The 15,286-nt window shown below is 36.1% G+C and overlaps 1 protein-coding gene across 2 annotated transcripts; it reads left to right on the plus strand.

Annotated features, from left to right (window-relative positions):
- The first annotated feature begins 4,661 nt into the window (after positions 1-4,661).
- On the plus strand, positions 4,662-7,590 carry LOC111919022 (protein SICKLE). Of its 2 annotated transcripts, none has more exons than XM_023914631.3 (3): positions 4,662-5,016; positions 5,797-6,112; positions 6,657-7,590. In XM_023914631.3, the coding sequence occupies exons 2-3, from the start codon at positions 5,839-5,841 to the stop codon at positions 7,379-7,381; spliced, it is 999 nt and encodes a 332-aa protein (XP_023770399.1). In that variant the 5' UTR covers positions 4,662-5,016; positions 5,797-5,838; the 3' UTR covers positions 7,382-7,590. The 2 variants fall into 2 exon arrangements, with proteins under 2 accessions (XP_023770399.1, XP_023770400.1); XM_023914632.3 differs by having other exon boundaries at positions 4,663-5,016; positions 5,834-6,112.
- The last annotated feature ends 7,696 nt before the right edge of the window (positions 7,591-15,286 follow it).

Raw genomic sequence — 15,286 nt, forward strand, 5'->3', positions numbered from 1 at the left:
GTGTTTGGATAAAATCCGGCTTATTAAGCTAAATAAGCTAATTTTAATAAGCATCTCCCCCATGCTTATTACTTATTGTTTATTCCCACCACAAATAAGCTATAAACAATAAATTAAAAAGCTAATCCAAACACCCCCTAAGTCATAAGATATTAGAGTAAATTAGAGTGATATTACCTCTCTTTTGCGGGCAGTAATTTGTTTTATTAGGCAAGGGCTATTTTTTAATTTTTTAAATATAGAAACCGTTTCTATAAAAAAATATGCACATGGACCTTTTCTTTAATACAGAGACAGTTTTTATAATTTATTTTTTACACAGGACCAAATCTATCAACATACAAAAGTCTTAAAGATATAAACACTGTAAAATAAACTAAATAGGGACCTTTTCTAAAATTAGTATGCATTCATTTCCCACTTGTAATTAGTATATATAATAATTACATAAATGGTTAGTGTGCGTATTAAGTAATTGTATTGTGGACTCTTTTACATCAAGTTTAGTGGTTGAACCTCGAATGGTCAACGACGTAGGCTGGAACATGGTTAAATTTTTGTCCAACAATGCTCGTTTGGTCAATTGTAGGAAGCAATGCGGAAGAGGCTTTGAATACAAAAGAGAAAGAGGGTTAAAACTAATGGGTATAGTTACAAAGACTGTTGGAGTAAATGACGTTGTCCTCACATAAGTGAGACTTAGGGCCAACCCTAAGCACACGTCGGGTGTGCAACCGCACAAGCATGTGTTGTTTATGGGCCTAATTTTGTTTTTCTTCTACTATATATTTTACATATAAACGTTTTTAGAATCATATAATAAAGAACTAGTTATGGAGTAGGATAAAGCGTCCAACTTTCAAAGCTTGTGGTGTAGGCTATTGAGGTAACAGGCAAAACGTTTTTATTCCATCTCCATCCTTGCTATTAGGTGTAGGGTATTGAGCTAACAGACAAAACTTAAATATCATTTAAAGGTTAAGTTATTCTTAAACCTATATTTGCATGTTAAGTTTTTTCTGTCTAAAATCTTTCACTCCAAACACCGCCACAAACACCTAGACATTTCGTCTATATATAAATGGTATAAAAAAAACACAAAAAATAAAAACTGTAGATAATCATATATTTAAATTCTAACAAAAAATAAAAACTATAGACCTTCATATATGTACATTTTAACATTCAGATATACATACTCACTCTTATGCACCTTAGAAAATAATTTTTTTTTCTTTGAGTTACAGTTGAACGGGACAGGAATGCAAAATTTTGTGAAAATTTTCGAATCCTCGATTAATATTATTTATCGAAACAACTTTTAATGATTTATTTTTATAAATCTCTTTTACGAATTTACCATCAGTTCTTCTCTCATCTCGCATACAGCAGACTCCCACCCTGGTAGGAATGGTAACGGGACGGGTTCGGAGCGGGGCATGGTTTCCCAAACCCGCCCCGATATTTTTCAGGTATCTTATCAAGGCGCCCCATTGGGTTCGGGTTTGCCCGTCGGGTTTCGGGTATCTTATCGGGTTTTTAACAATTCATAACAAAAATTTTATTCCGTTTTAGGGTACCCGAATGTCTTATAAAAATACATGTTCTAGCCTCCATTTTAAATTAAAAATATGATGCATCACTTTAATAAAATAAACTAGATGTTATATTAAAAATTATTTGATTTAAGTTTAGAATAATACGTCAAAACATAAATAATTGTTGATAACTAAAAAGATTATTTGATCTAAGTTCAATGTAATACGTCAAAACATAAAAAATGATCATTCACACCATATTTAAAAATTAAAATGATTGTCCACAATAAGTATTTTATCTTCGAATTCGTGCAATTAACATCAAAAGGATTCATGTGTGTCTCTTTCTCTCTCTCTCTCTCTCTCTCTCTCTATATATATATATATATATATATATATATATATATATATATATATATATATATATATATATATATATAGATAGAGAGAGAGAGAGAGAGAGAGGGAGGGAGCTAGGTTCAAATGTTTCTAGCAAATAGTGTGTGCCTAAATGCACCAATGAGAATTCAGGAATAATAAATCATTAAATAAATTAAAAAAGGGTATAATGGTAAACTTACTATATCTAATTATGGTAAAAACTAAGTCAATTAATCTCTCCTTAATTAGTTTAACCCTACAAAGCCAACATCCCTAACCATCGACGGATTCCTCAAATCATTGATACCTCTGTACCTTAATTTCCACCAGAAATCGATTCATACATCCGAGCACCACCGTCGGCCTTTTATCCGCCATCATGAAAACAACTTCTAGATCCTCTATTCGACTACTCTTCTTCCTAATCTTCATGTTCGTCGCCTTCCATCCACCTGCTGCCTCCATGCTTACAGATGGTGGCAAAAAATAGATTGATTAAAATAGAATGTCGGAAAGATGTTCGATTAAAGTCGTCGGAATAAGATTATGTCTTTCTTTTCATATATGATTTTGAGTTTTTGAGCCGATAATACTGAACCATAAGACAACTATTGAACAACAAGACCACATGTTTGATTTAATGTTTATGTGATTATTTTTAATCTATATTTTCTGACTTTGGTTCTTAGTTATTGCATATACGATGACATATACTACTCTAATTTGTATTTGTGTTTTGGTTTTATTAAAATAATGGATATAAATAACACATACTGAAGTGCGCTTTATGTGTTTGTGTTTATGCCTGAGAGAAGACAGAATGACAACTAAGACTAATGATTGATAACTGTATGAATTACAATAGCAGGAAGAGTGAAGCAATGTGGTTAAGAAGTTGGATGATCCTCGAAGGGGAGTCGTTCATCGGGTTTGTTTTTATTTTTATCTGCAGCTTGATCTTGATTTATCTTATTGATAATCAACCTCCTATCCAAGAAATTATTCCCCAATCTAAATCCGTAGAGACACGATCATTTCTATACACTAATTGTTTATCCCATTCTTAAAGAATCAGATAGTGAGAAATATCAATTCTTCTCTTTGACTTTTGAATAGATACTTTGATTATAAAAGTCTAATTCAGTAATTGGTTTGGAATTGTTTTTATACTTGTTATTCTATGTTTTATTGTAGTGATTTTGAATATAAAAGTCAATTTATGTTAGAATCTTGTTTTGCATATACTGGCTTTAGTTGTTTTGTTTTTCTAAACCATTTGAATTGAGTAAAATCATATAAAAAAACTAAAAACTTCTGAGTTTTGTAGATAATAAGAAGAAAACAAAAACTAAAAGTTGGTGTGTATTTTTTGTGGTGATGTAAGCAGGAACATGTGTTTCTTTCAAATATTATGTTGGAATTTAATGTATGTTAGGATGATGCAGAAATGATGCTTATGAAAAAAAGATATGTGATACTTCATTCTCAAAGAATGAATAAAAACAACAATATTCTTTCAGAATTTCGGGATTCAACATTTAAAAACAACAATATTCTTTCAGAATTCAAGAAGAAAACATGGAGAACGAGAGTATTCTAGCAAAATGTTGTTATTTTTTAAGAATGTTATTCATTTTTGTTGATATTCTTTTAGATTATTTATAACTATATTAAAATGTATAAGACTTTTAGTCTGTAAGAATATGTATGAATTTGTATTTAAGTTCGGATGTATAAGAATATATTAGAATGTTTGTTATTTTTCAACATCTTATTCAAGAATCTTGTTTTTCTTCAATAATATTCTATTAGAATAAAATTTTGAAAAGCTATTATTCTAACAAAAAATATTCTGATAAAATAAAATCGGTAAAAATTGAAATTGAATTAATTAAAAAATTCAGATTTTTTTAAATTAAGAGAATTAATCATCCCTAAAAATCCGAAAATTTTCTTTTTTATAAATGTAGTTAATTGTCCAAAATATCTTTTTTTTTTCTAAAAATTGTGTGACTATATGGTACATGTTACCCCATTGTAATATCATACACTCTCAAATCATGTCCATTGATTAATTTCATCCGTTGGTCCAGTGCATTATGACACACAATGCCCCGTTTGATAGTTGCTAACTGAGAAAGTGTTGACTGAGAAAAGTCTGTCTGAGTAAGAAATTCTGACTGAGTAAGAAATCATGTTGTTTGATTGAAAATCTGACCGAATGTGCTAACTGGTGTAAAATGACCATTTTACCCTGATGCTATACACGTTTCTATGCAATATTACAATAATAATAATAATAATAATAATAATAATAATAATAATAGACATTAATAATAATAATAATAATAATAATAATAATAGTAATAATAATAATAATAATAGACATTAATAATAATAATAATAGTAATAATAATAATAATTTATACAAAAACCTCCACCATAATAGACATTAAATATATTATTTTAAACACAAAACACAAAAAACCCTTCAACTTGCTGGTAAACACCATTGCTTCTACAAGGGAGACCGACTCAGTCGAATGCCATATCAAACAGGGTCTTAGTAAAAACAAAATAACCTAAGCGCATATATATATATATATATATATAATCGGGGCGGGACAGGTCTGGGCGAAAAGAACCCACTTCCTGTCCCGAACCCGATAAAAAAACCGATAACGACCCGTTACCAACCCGAAATAATCGGGTTTTGGGTTTGGTTCGGGCTTTTTTTCTTACACCCTGGCCTTCTTTCCCTTTCTTTCAGCCGCATCCCTTCTCCCCAGTTCTTAGCCGTCGTCTCCATACATCATTCCCGTTCACCGCCGTCTCCATTCATCACTCCCGTCATCGACTTCACCATTATATCGCTTCCCTTCATCGCCGTTGCCATCATAGTTGATGCAGATGGAAACCTGGCCATAGTTGCATACAGTCGATCAGTCCGTTGAGTTTTTCTCCAATATTCTCACCATCGGCAATTTCTTTTCATCATCACATATGCATAATAGTTCTGCAAGCTACAATTTACCAAATACAATTGAAATTTCAGAGAGGGAGACTAGGGTTTCAAGTTAAATCACTTAATTTTCAGGTATGAATTCTGTAGTCTTTGGTTTAGTTTTTGTTGAATCAAATAATAAACTTTGTCACTGTAGTATACCAGAATCCTTTTTTTAGGATATTCATAGCCCGCTTGTCAATTTAGAGCTGGACATCAACGAAACAATTGCTCATTTTAGTACTCTTATTGATGCATGACATATTGTAACATGAGACTCTTTGAAGATTTAGCATCTAAGCAACAAATTACAAAAAATATCTAACCAATATAGGTTGCAATTGGAGACTATGAAATAAATGATCATGATCTCAACTACGATTAATGTATAGAGCTAACGTCATTAAAATAACGATCGAGATATTTAAAATGGAACAATTTAGGATGTAAATACCTGAGTATGCTTTGTTTAGTTTTACCCATTTGACGCTTTATTAATATCATACAGGGCTAAATGCAAGAAAGAGCAAACATACTTCCATTGCTTTGTTCATTATAGCATCTTATATTCATTTCTTTCTATTAGACTAATCTATTACAACTGTGTACTTCATTTTTCTTCTTATACAAATCTATCCAGTTAAAGCAGCATCATGTTTTTAATTTTATCTAACTATAAATACTTTGTATATGGACGACACTGCTATAATTAGGTTGTTTTTTCAAAGTACAATTCTGTAACAGGAAGAAACAAAAGCAGGATGCTATAATAAACAGATAAATAAAAAACACATTGCTATTTCTTGCATTTAACCCTAAATTGTAACCCAAATCATTCTGTTTTCACCTAAACATGGTTGAAATTTCCATCAGTTAAAGTATCATTGAAGGGATATTGTTATCAACACAGGATCAATGGAGGAGTCAGCACAGAGAAAAGAAAGACTAAAAGCCATGCGAATGGAAGCTTCTTCACAGGAGGGGCCCACTTACAATGAAGGGGGTGAGCCATCAGCGGTTAGCCTCTCGAACCCACTTCTTGAACCCATGGCTAACCCCAATAGTCAGGTGCACCCATCGGGTCAGACTTTTAATTATTACACTAACCCTATGGCTGCATACTCTGGGAACAAACAGAAGACCAATGTCAACCCTCAGATGTCAAACGAATATTCATCAATTCTGCCAAGTAATACCATTTTTTAATCATATATATATATATATATATATATATATATATATATATATATATATATATATATATATAATTTTTTTATGCGTGACTTATCTTGACTTAATGGACTTAGTGGAGATATGATTTAATCTGATAAACACTTAGCTATGTGAGGGTGTTTCAATTATTTTTAAACGAAAGGGTAAAAGAATCATTTATTCATATTAAGGTAGTTCATTCATCCCAAAATAGAATCAGATTTTATACAGATTCTATTGGATAAAAAAACAGCCCCCGAGTCTTGTCTCTATTAAGTAAAAAAGAGACGACACTTTATTACACTTTGACATAACACTTTATATTTTTACTCTCATTTATTTTTTTCCTTTGATTTCCCTGAGCGTGTCATCATTTTCTTAAATATATTTTCAAACAAAATGGTACCCATAATTTTAAAATATTATATATTCAAAGAATAATAGTCGTAGCTTACATACAATGATAGTGAATTATTCTTGTTAATACTATTAAAATTATGGAGTATATATTTTTTCAACAGGGCCACAGACGAATGACATGTTTCCTTCACCTTCCTTCCGACCCCATTTAAATCACTCATCAATTCCCAGAATGCAGCCACCACCACATGGACAATATCAAAACCCTAATTTTTCTTATACACCCAATACCCCACAACCACAAGGTGGGTACCCTGGCCCTGGACCCTACCGTGGTCCCCACTTCACCAGTGGGCCAGGCCGTGGCAACTACCCTAGTCCAGGGCCAAGGTACCCTTTTCCTGGCCCTAGTCCAGGAAGAGGGTACAGATACCCTAGTCCTGGACCCCACCTCAACCATGGTTCAGGACCAGGGTACCCTACCTCTACCTCTGGTCCTAACCAAGGACGAGGTCAATGGTTCGGGAATAACATGAGCTCGGGCAGGGGTATGGGCAGGGGTAGGTGGTCAGGACAAGGACAAGGACAAGGACAAGGACAAGGTGGAGGGCGTGGGGCCCACTATGATGTGACGGCAGAAGATCGGCCGGATCTTTTTTACAACAAGTCAATGGTGGAAGACCCTTGGAAGTTTCTAGAACCTGTGATTTGGAAGTCCCTAAAGAAACCAAAACCATGGCTTCTGTATTCTTCTAACACAAAAAAACAGAGAGTCTCACCTTCAAGACATCAGCAACAGCAGTCTAGTTCTCAACCAAGCCTTGCAGAAATCTTGGCTGCATCGTTTAATGAAGCTGCAACTGGTGAACAGGATGCTGCTCAATGATTTTTTTTAGGGTTGTGAATATTTGAATTTTTGGTTGAATTTGTTTATGGGAAATTAAAGTAATCCAGTAAACTTGTATGGATTTTTTTTTTAGTTTGTAGGTTTTGTTGTTTAGGAAATAGTTTAACTCTGACAAGAGTATGTAGAAGTTTATTTGAGCGAGTCTATGGAATCATTCCAAAGTCAATAATAGACTTATGTTAAGATGATGTTAATTTTGTTTAGTTTGTCTGATAAATATCTTTGTTCAGAATGTGACAATATTTTTTAATGGTTAATTTCCGTAGGTTTTTAAAGACATATAATATATGATTTAATCCTAAAACACAGCAAGACCTTTGAAGCTTTTGGAAAACAACTTTAACGGGTATGAGAGGACATATATCAAATTATCAAGCTTTAGTAATATTTAGATATTTCTTTTAAAATATATATTAGTAATCATCGGCATAATAAAAAAAACTATCTCATACCCGTTAAAGTTGTTTTCCCAAAACTTCAAAGGTCTTAATGTGTTTTAGGGTTAAATCATATATATATTTTTTCATGTAGTTAAAGATTTTAAATTCTATTTTATATAAATTTCATGCTAAATGATATTAAAGATGTTAAATTAATTACGTATATGTTGCATTTCATACGTGGAGTTCATGACTCAGATGATTTTGTATGGGTCCGGATACTTTACAAGGTGTTTTAAATTAATTATGTACATGTTGCATTTCATATATGGGGTCATGACTGAGATGATTTTGTATGGATCTGAATACTTTACAAGGTGTTTTGAGTGTGATCACTCATGAACCTTCTATGTTCATATGCATGTTGCATCCCTCATGTTAATGTCCATGATTTTGTTTGTGTTTGAGTGGTCATGGCATTTTTATTAAGTTGAAAGTTTATCGTGGTCGTTGACGATTCTACATAAGTTTTCGTTGGAGATGCAGTATATGAGGACGAAACATGCATATGGATATGTAAGCATACATAGGATGAAACATGTTTAGTAACATGTCATGGGAATATGGATGAAATAAGCTCAACATGCAATAACTCAAAGTACTCATATCTAAGCATACATCATACCAAGTATCTACGTATACAAACCAAATCCTATTAGTTGCAAACTTGCAATCACTTGTGTACCATGGACATGTCTTATCCCATATATTATATAGCAAATCCCTAGCAAAGACTTATCTAGAATAGTTAACATCTCAATAAACCTCAAAATCGTCATAAAGTCGCCATTAAGTGTTTAGATATCACAAAACATGTCTAATGACGTGTAAGAGGCATGAGGGACGAAACATGTCTAGGAACATTCAAAATGCATAAATGATGAACCTCAAAACCTCATAAAATGTCCCGACCATACAAAATCATTTCACCCATGAACCTTATGCATAAGACGCAACTTATACATAATTGACTTAACACCTTTGATGCCGTTTATCATGCAATCCTCCTTAATAAATAAAGGTTTTTTTTTGCCACATGTCGATCTCTCATGAGTTTTGACATTTGTCATTTTGTGGTATTTTTGAATAAATGTTTTTTTTTTCCATTTGTCATTTTGTCATTTTTTTATCTTTCTTAATTAACACATCATATTTACACCTTAATTAATAATTGTCTTAATTGAAAATAACCAATAAATTACAATATTACAACTCATATAGTATTTAATATGTTTCCTTTTAAATTTAAATTTTAAATTTCAAATTTAAATAAAAAAAATTTAAACCTTCAATGTTTTTGTTTTATCCAACCCGTATAACATACGGGTCTCACAACTAGTTTCATAATATATAAATTTACCATTTAAGCACGCCAAACATCATAATCATCATAGTCATTACAAACTCATCATCAAATCATCATATAATAGTGTCTAGAAAAACGTCAAAACGTTAGATTTTTTGTGAAGAAAATATTGGATCTTTTATTAAAAAAAGATGATCCAAAATGATTATTAACTTGGAAACTAGCTAAATTTGCCAAGCTGAAAATGTTCCCCACTCTTGAAGGCCTTCTTGAAAATATTGAAAGTTTATTTTTAATCGAAAATTCACAAATTGTTGAAGACCTTCTTGATTGGTTACTGAAGTTATTTTTTGCGCAATTAGTCTCTAAAATTTCAAATTACCTGTCAATTACACCATTTTGAGCAAGGAAACTAGATGATCCGTTTAGATTGCTTACGTGTAAATTAGAAATACGAATAAAAAGAAATTCGTAGGCCATGTTGTAATGTCACGTAATTATCAGCGTAAATGAGAGGAACTTTGTAACATCTGAAATCTTGAAGAGAAATTGTTAAGAATAACACTATTTCTAGGTCAACTCGACGAGTTGGAGGGACCAACTCGACGTATTGAAGATGGATGGATCACGAGGGTTTAATGAACCAAATCGACGAGTTGGGGAGCCTCAACTCGACGAGTTGGCAGGTGGGAAGGAAACCATAATTTTTAGGGTCTTGCACCCTATTTAAAGTCCTGAAGTCCTTTTTCTGGCCTCCTTATCAGTCTCTATTGTTATCTAAACCCTAAAACGAGTTGTAGCCTCCATTACCAAGTTTTTGGAGCCTTGGAAGGAAGTTTGGAGTTCATTTTGTGCATTGTGAAGGAATTAGAAGATCATGAAGTTGCTAGCTTGGAGAAGGAAGTCTTGGATCCAGAAGCACTCCATTTTTTACAGTCACTTTAAGGTATCAAGTTCATACATTGACTTATAGATGATTACATCTCCTTATTTTGTTTTTTTGTGTGTTTTGGCCTCTTTTTTGGGGATGATGATGATGGAGTAAAGTCATTTTAAGGGTTGTTCCTTCATATCTAAGTTGGTTTTGGTACCCTTGAGCTTAAAGGTGCAAACTTTATGAGGGTTTTGGTGCCATGCATGCATTAAGTCAAATATTAAGTCCATTCCAAGCTTAAGAGTTTCATTTAGACATGCATGAACGTAAAGTTTGCAACTTTACGTGACTTTCCAGCTCAAGGAAGTTAGATCTATGTTTTGGAGTCATGTCCTTATGTATTAAGTGTTTAATGTATTAAGAGGTGGGTTTCTGACAAACTCGACATGTTGGCTCGGTTTTCCCCAACATTTTCAGATTTGTAGAGGAACTCGGCGAGTTGGTTGGTCATCTCGACGAGTTGACTTGGTTTTTCCCGATATTTGCAGATTGATGGAGAAACTCGACGAGTTGAAGGACAACTCGACGAGTTGGGTCAACTTGGACTGTTGACTTTGACTTTTCGGTTTATGTCTTTGTCTAAGTTTGTCCCAAGGGGTGCTTGATGGTAATCTGAATTGTAATAAGGAAAATTATGGGCTTAGGATAAGGCCAATATGGGGTTGGGCCCAATTTGGAAAATTGGGCCATTAGTGGGCCTTATGGATCTTTTGGTTTTGGGCCTCAGTTTTGGTTCATGTTGGGTCAGGGGTAAAATTGTCATTTTACCCCAAGTAAGGATTATGGATTATATCATGGAACCCAATTGCTAATTGGGTGTTTTGTTGGTTTTGATAGCTCGGGAAGCCGGCAGGGCAACAGCTAGGGATTTCTTTCGGAGAGTTTCGGCATTCGAGGTGAGTTCTTCTCACTGTACTTTTGGGTTGAAGGCACCAAGGCCAGCCCATTGGATTAGATATCCTGTTATGTGATATCCTGTTATTGTTAGTTGTGATCTGTTAGATCGGTATCCTGGTTTATAAGATGATGCTATGAGTAGTGATTTGTAGATCTACATGTCTGCCTGTAGACTGTTTATATGTTTATTTGTTATATGTCGGCATGTCGTGTTGGGTTCAGGTGTACTGCTCCGTGCTGTAGCCAACAAACCCAAGAGCATTCCAGATACGAGCTGAGGCCCGAGCGGTATGCCAGACTCGTACTGAGGGCTTGATGGTATTCCATCCCGAGGATGACTAGACCCGTTGTGTATTGGCATTCCAACCTGAGGGTTGATTGATCCTGGGATATTCGAACCCGATGGTTGATTGGACCCGATATGATAATATGGATTGTGGTGAGACTGAACTGCTTTGTGCGCCAATAAACAAGCCTGGGGTATTCCAACTCGATGGTTGAATGGACCCGACATGTTTGGTATTCCATCCCGATGGTTGATTGGACCAAACTACTTATGATATGAGGGTATTCCATCTCGAGGATGACTGGGCCCATCGTAGACATGCCTGGTATTCCATCCCGAGGTTGATTGGGCCACACAAGAGTATTTGAGCATGTTGTTATTTGTTTGGGTGTTGGTATTTTGGGGGAACTCACTAAGCTTCGTGCTTACAATTTTTTTATGGTTTCAGGAACTTCAGCGGATCTTGTTTGGGTGAAGGTGCGACCGTACACATCCTCGCGTTTTTGGATTTATGGTTTTTGGGATACTCTGATAATGACAAAGTTTTGAAAATCTGTTAAGAACGAGTATGGTTTTAAATAATGTTTTGGAAATAATGGGTTTTGTAAACACTTCTATAGAAAAAGGGTTGTTTTGAAAAGTTTAAATTTATGAAATTTTATGGATGTTACAAGTTGGTATTAGAGCCTTGGTTTGAGTGAATTAGAGGAACACTCGTGTGAATCCAGTATCAAACTAAGGAAAAAGACTTTCAAATGGTTTTCAAAATATTTAAGGAGGATGCGATGTGTATGATCAGCCGGAGCCAGTAAGTTGACCCCAAAATACCATACTGTTATTTGATATTGTGATATGTTAGAACAACATGCTAGTAATTGGCTAGGGATCTTCAGGAATTGCATGATAGAACTGTCTGATTAGGTGATGCCTTAGTTCTTATAGAGTTCCCTTGTTTGGCTGGTATGTGACTCTTTCGCGTGTGATCTGGCTATCGAGTGGATACACTAAGTGACATGCTACATGGTTTAAAGGATCTTAGGCTGAGGGGTTTGGTCCTGGTTCATAACTCTTGTCTGAGTCCAACCATTGTAGGATTGAATCTTTTAGCCTAAGATTGTTTAAATTGTGGGGCATGTGACTGTATGAGTGTATTCATGCGATAGTCGTCTGGAACCAATGGAGAGCCGTGTGGAAAATTGTGGTATGGTAAGTCGTATGGGATCAGCCGTCCGGTCGCGTTATTGGATGAGGTAGCGGTGGTTTCCCTAGTTTGGGCGCGATTCATAGCGGGTCAACATGAGGAAGGATTAGCCACTCTTGAGAGAGTGAGGGCAGGGCGAAGATGCACGTGAGATGGTGGGAGTCTGAGATCGAGGATTTCATAGGAGGATCTGTCAGACCTTATTGCATTTTAGTGTCAGTCGGCTCCTCTGCACGAATGTTGCTTGCTTTGTGCTTTGTGGAACTCATGAGTGATGTGAGTTAGCCATTAAGTGAATATGTCAAGTCACATGTGAAAAAGGTTGGATAATCTCAGAGTGACGGATTTGACCTTGCTGCGTAGCTCTTTTCTGAGTCCAACTGTTTTAGGGACGAGTCTGTTACTTGAAGGATTATCTGAGCTTTGTTGCATGTGATTGTATTCATGGAATGGCTAATTGACATTGTGGGGAGTTCTTCAGCAGATGATGGAAGAGAAGTGTGGAATCCTAGGATAGCCTAGGGAGTCCTTTAGTGCGGTTGTTTCACTGTTGAGTAGGTTTTAGGAATATTTTGTGACTAGGTCGTAGAGGACCCGAGTTAATTCTTGAGGAAAGTATGGATATGTGTGGAAGGTAGTATTGGGCCTATACTACTGAAAGCACAAGATCTATACTCAATTCAAGGAAGATTTTGGGGATTCTAAGGATTGGTCAGAAAAGATAGCATGGTTGATACCATGGTTCGAGGCAACAGTTCTGCATCTGTTGATCTTTTGGCTTCGGTTGCTCAGGCGAGGATGGGTTTTGTATTTGTTCCGGCCTCTGTGGCGATATTGATATGGGTTGAGTGGTTCAGGCTCATATGAGTATGTTGGTTAGAAGTATCGAAGGTTTGGCTAGAGGTCGTGCCTAGGGCCTCGAGGCACATGGAAGAAGCGGTTGATATGATCGGTTTGGAATTGCATCTGGAATTTAAGTGGCAGATTGTCAAATTAGATTGTTGTTACTGGTGTTAAGGATCTTGCCCTACAATTTTTCTGAGTTAGAAGGAGTGGGTAGGCTTGTGACCTCCCGATTTAGGTTGGTTTCTCAGCTTGAGGTCTTTTGGTCGCGGTGGTTGGCGACAACATGTCAGCACTGGTGTGCGCAAATAGTTTGATGTGGCATGAGTACCTTGACAATGTGAGTAAGGGCCGTATCCTTGGGAGATGGGAAAGCCAAGTTGTAACAGCCCGGAATCTCAGGTATTGTTAAATTATGTTTTTGGGGTGATTTAAGAGGGGACTCGGCGAGTTGGAGCCTAGACTCGCCGAGTAGGATCGCAGACTTGGTCGCGGGTTCGCGACTGGACTCGACGAGTCCAGATATGGACTCGGCGAGTCTATGCTGTTTAGCGAAAACCCTAACCGTTCAGGTTTGGGACGTATAAAAAGGACTCATTAGCCGTCATTGTTCATTTTAGCCTTCTGAGAAGAACCCTAAATCGATTGTGTGCATCTGGAGCAAGGATTATAGGCCATTGTGATCATAGAAGAGTTGTTGTGCAAGGAAGAGAAGAGATTGGCTAGAGGAACAGCAAGGGAGTCACATTCTGAGGATTGGGGACACAGAGAATACATCATCCAGGTAAGAATTCGAGTATACTCTGCTATATTGATGTATTTATGGATTTAGGGTTTATGGAACCCTTTTGTGATTAGATTGAATGTTACCCTAGTCCCCTAAACGAGTGTAACCCTGTATTGAGACCTTTGGGAGGTCCAGAATGTCCCATGTCTGTGCATTTTGGGAATTGATGAAGGTTTTGGATTGGAATCCTTATGCCTTAGGTCAAAATGTAAATGATGAATCATATGGTGTATCATGAGCATTGAAATGAGGACTTTACGTGATGGATCAGCCTAGGAAGGCCAGGCCTAGGAATGGTCAAAGCAGTTCTGACCTTAGGATGCAGTTTGAACGGTTGCATGGCATAGACTCGCCGAGTTCGATGAACAGACTCGACGAGTAGCTTGAAGATTAACTGGGACTCGTCGAGTTGTTCTTCAGACTCGGCGAGTTGAGTCGGGGTGGCCCCGCGATTCTTCCAGGAGTAACTCGTCGGGTCAAGGAGGATACTCGACGAGTAGATAGGGAATCTCAGAGAGTTGGAGGACGTTTAGACTCGCCGAGTCGCCATGGCACTCGCCGAGTCCGGTCGAGTTGACCGTTGACCGTTGACCGTTGACCAGAGTTGACCTAAGTCTGACTTCTTAGGGATAGTCACACTTAGAAGATATAAGTATTAATGAGAGATTTGTGATGTTATAGGGAAGTTGTAGCTCGTCGGATTGTGCACGAGTGATTTCAGGAATTGCTAGCTTTCAGCATTCACAAGGTGAGTCTTCTCACTATACTGTACCCGGAAGGGTTGACTGTGTGACCGGAAGGTCAAATATGATATGTAATATGTATGCTATAGGTGGTAAGTTATTTGTTATATGTGCTATGTATGTTATGTGGGCCGGAAGGCAATATGTTATGGGCCGAAAGGCGATTATGTTATGGGCCGGAAGGCGTTGTGTTGTGGACCGGAAGGTCAGGGCCTGGAAAGGCGTATGTGCGTAAGTTGTATATTGGGGAACTCACTAAGCATTTATGCTTACAGTTGTTATGCATGTGTTTCAGGTACTAGCGAGGACCGTGGAAAGGCGCCGGCGTGATCGATACACACTGAAGGATGTTTTCATGATCTTGGGATTTAGACTATTTGTATTTGTCATAATACTTAAATTATTTATGCCTTGTTTTGTATGGAAATACTTTATTTTTAAAAATGA

The sequence above is a fragment of the Lactuca sativa genome, chromosome 3, assembly GCF_002870075.4.
Source record: "Lactuca sativa cultivar Salinas chromosome 3, Lsat_Salinas_v11, whole genome shotgun sequence".
NCBI lineage: Eukaryota > Viridiplantae > Streptophyta > Magnoliopsida > Asterales > Asteraceae > Lactuca > Lactuca sativa.

What these genes read in the sequence shown, in the direction of transcription:
- LOC111919022 (XM_023914631.3), top strand. Translation starts at nt 5,839, where the DNA reads ATGGAGGAGTCAGCACAGAGAAAAGAAAGACTAAAAGCCATGCGAATG. An exon ending in ATATTCATCAATTCTGCCAA is followed by an intron (nt 6,113 to 6,656) that starts GTAATACCATTT and finishes TTTTTTCAACAG; the next exon opens with GGCCACAGACGAATGACATG.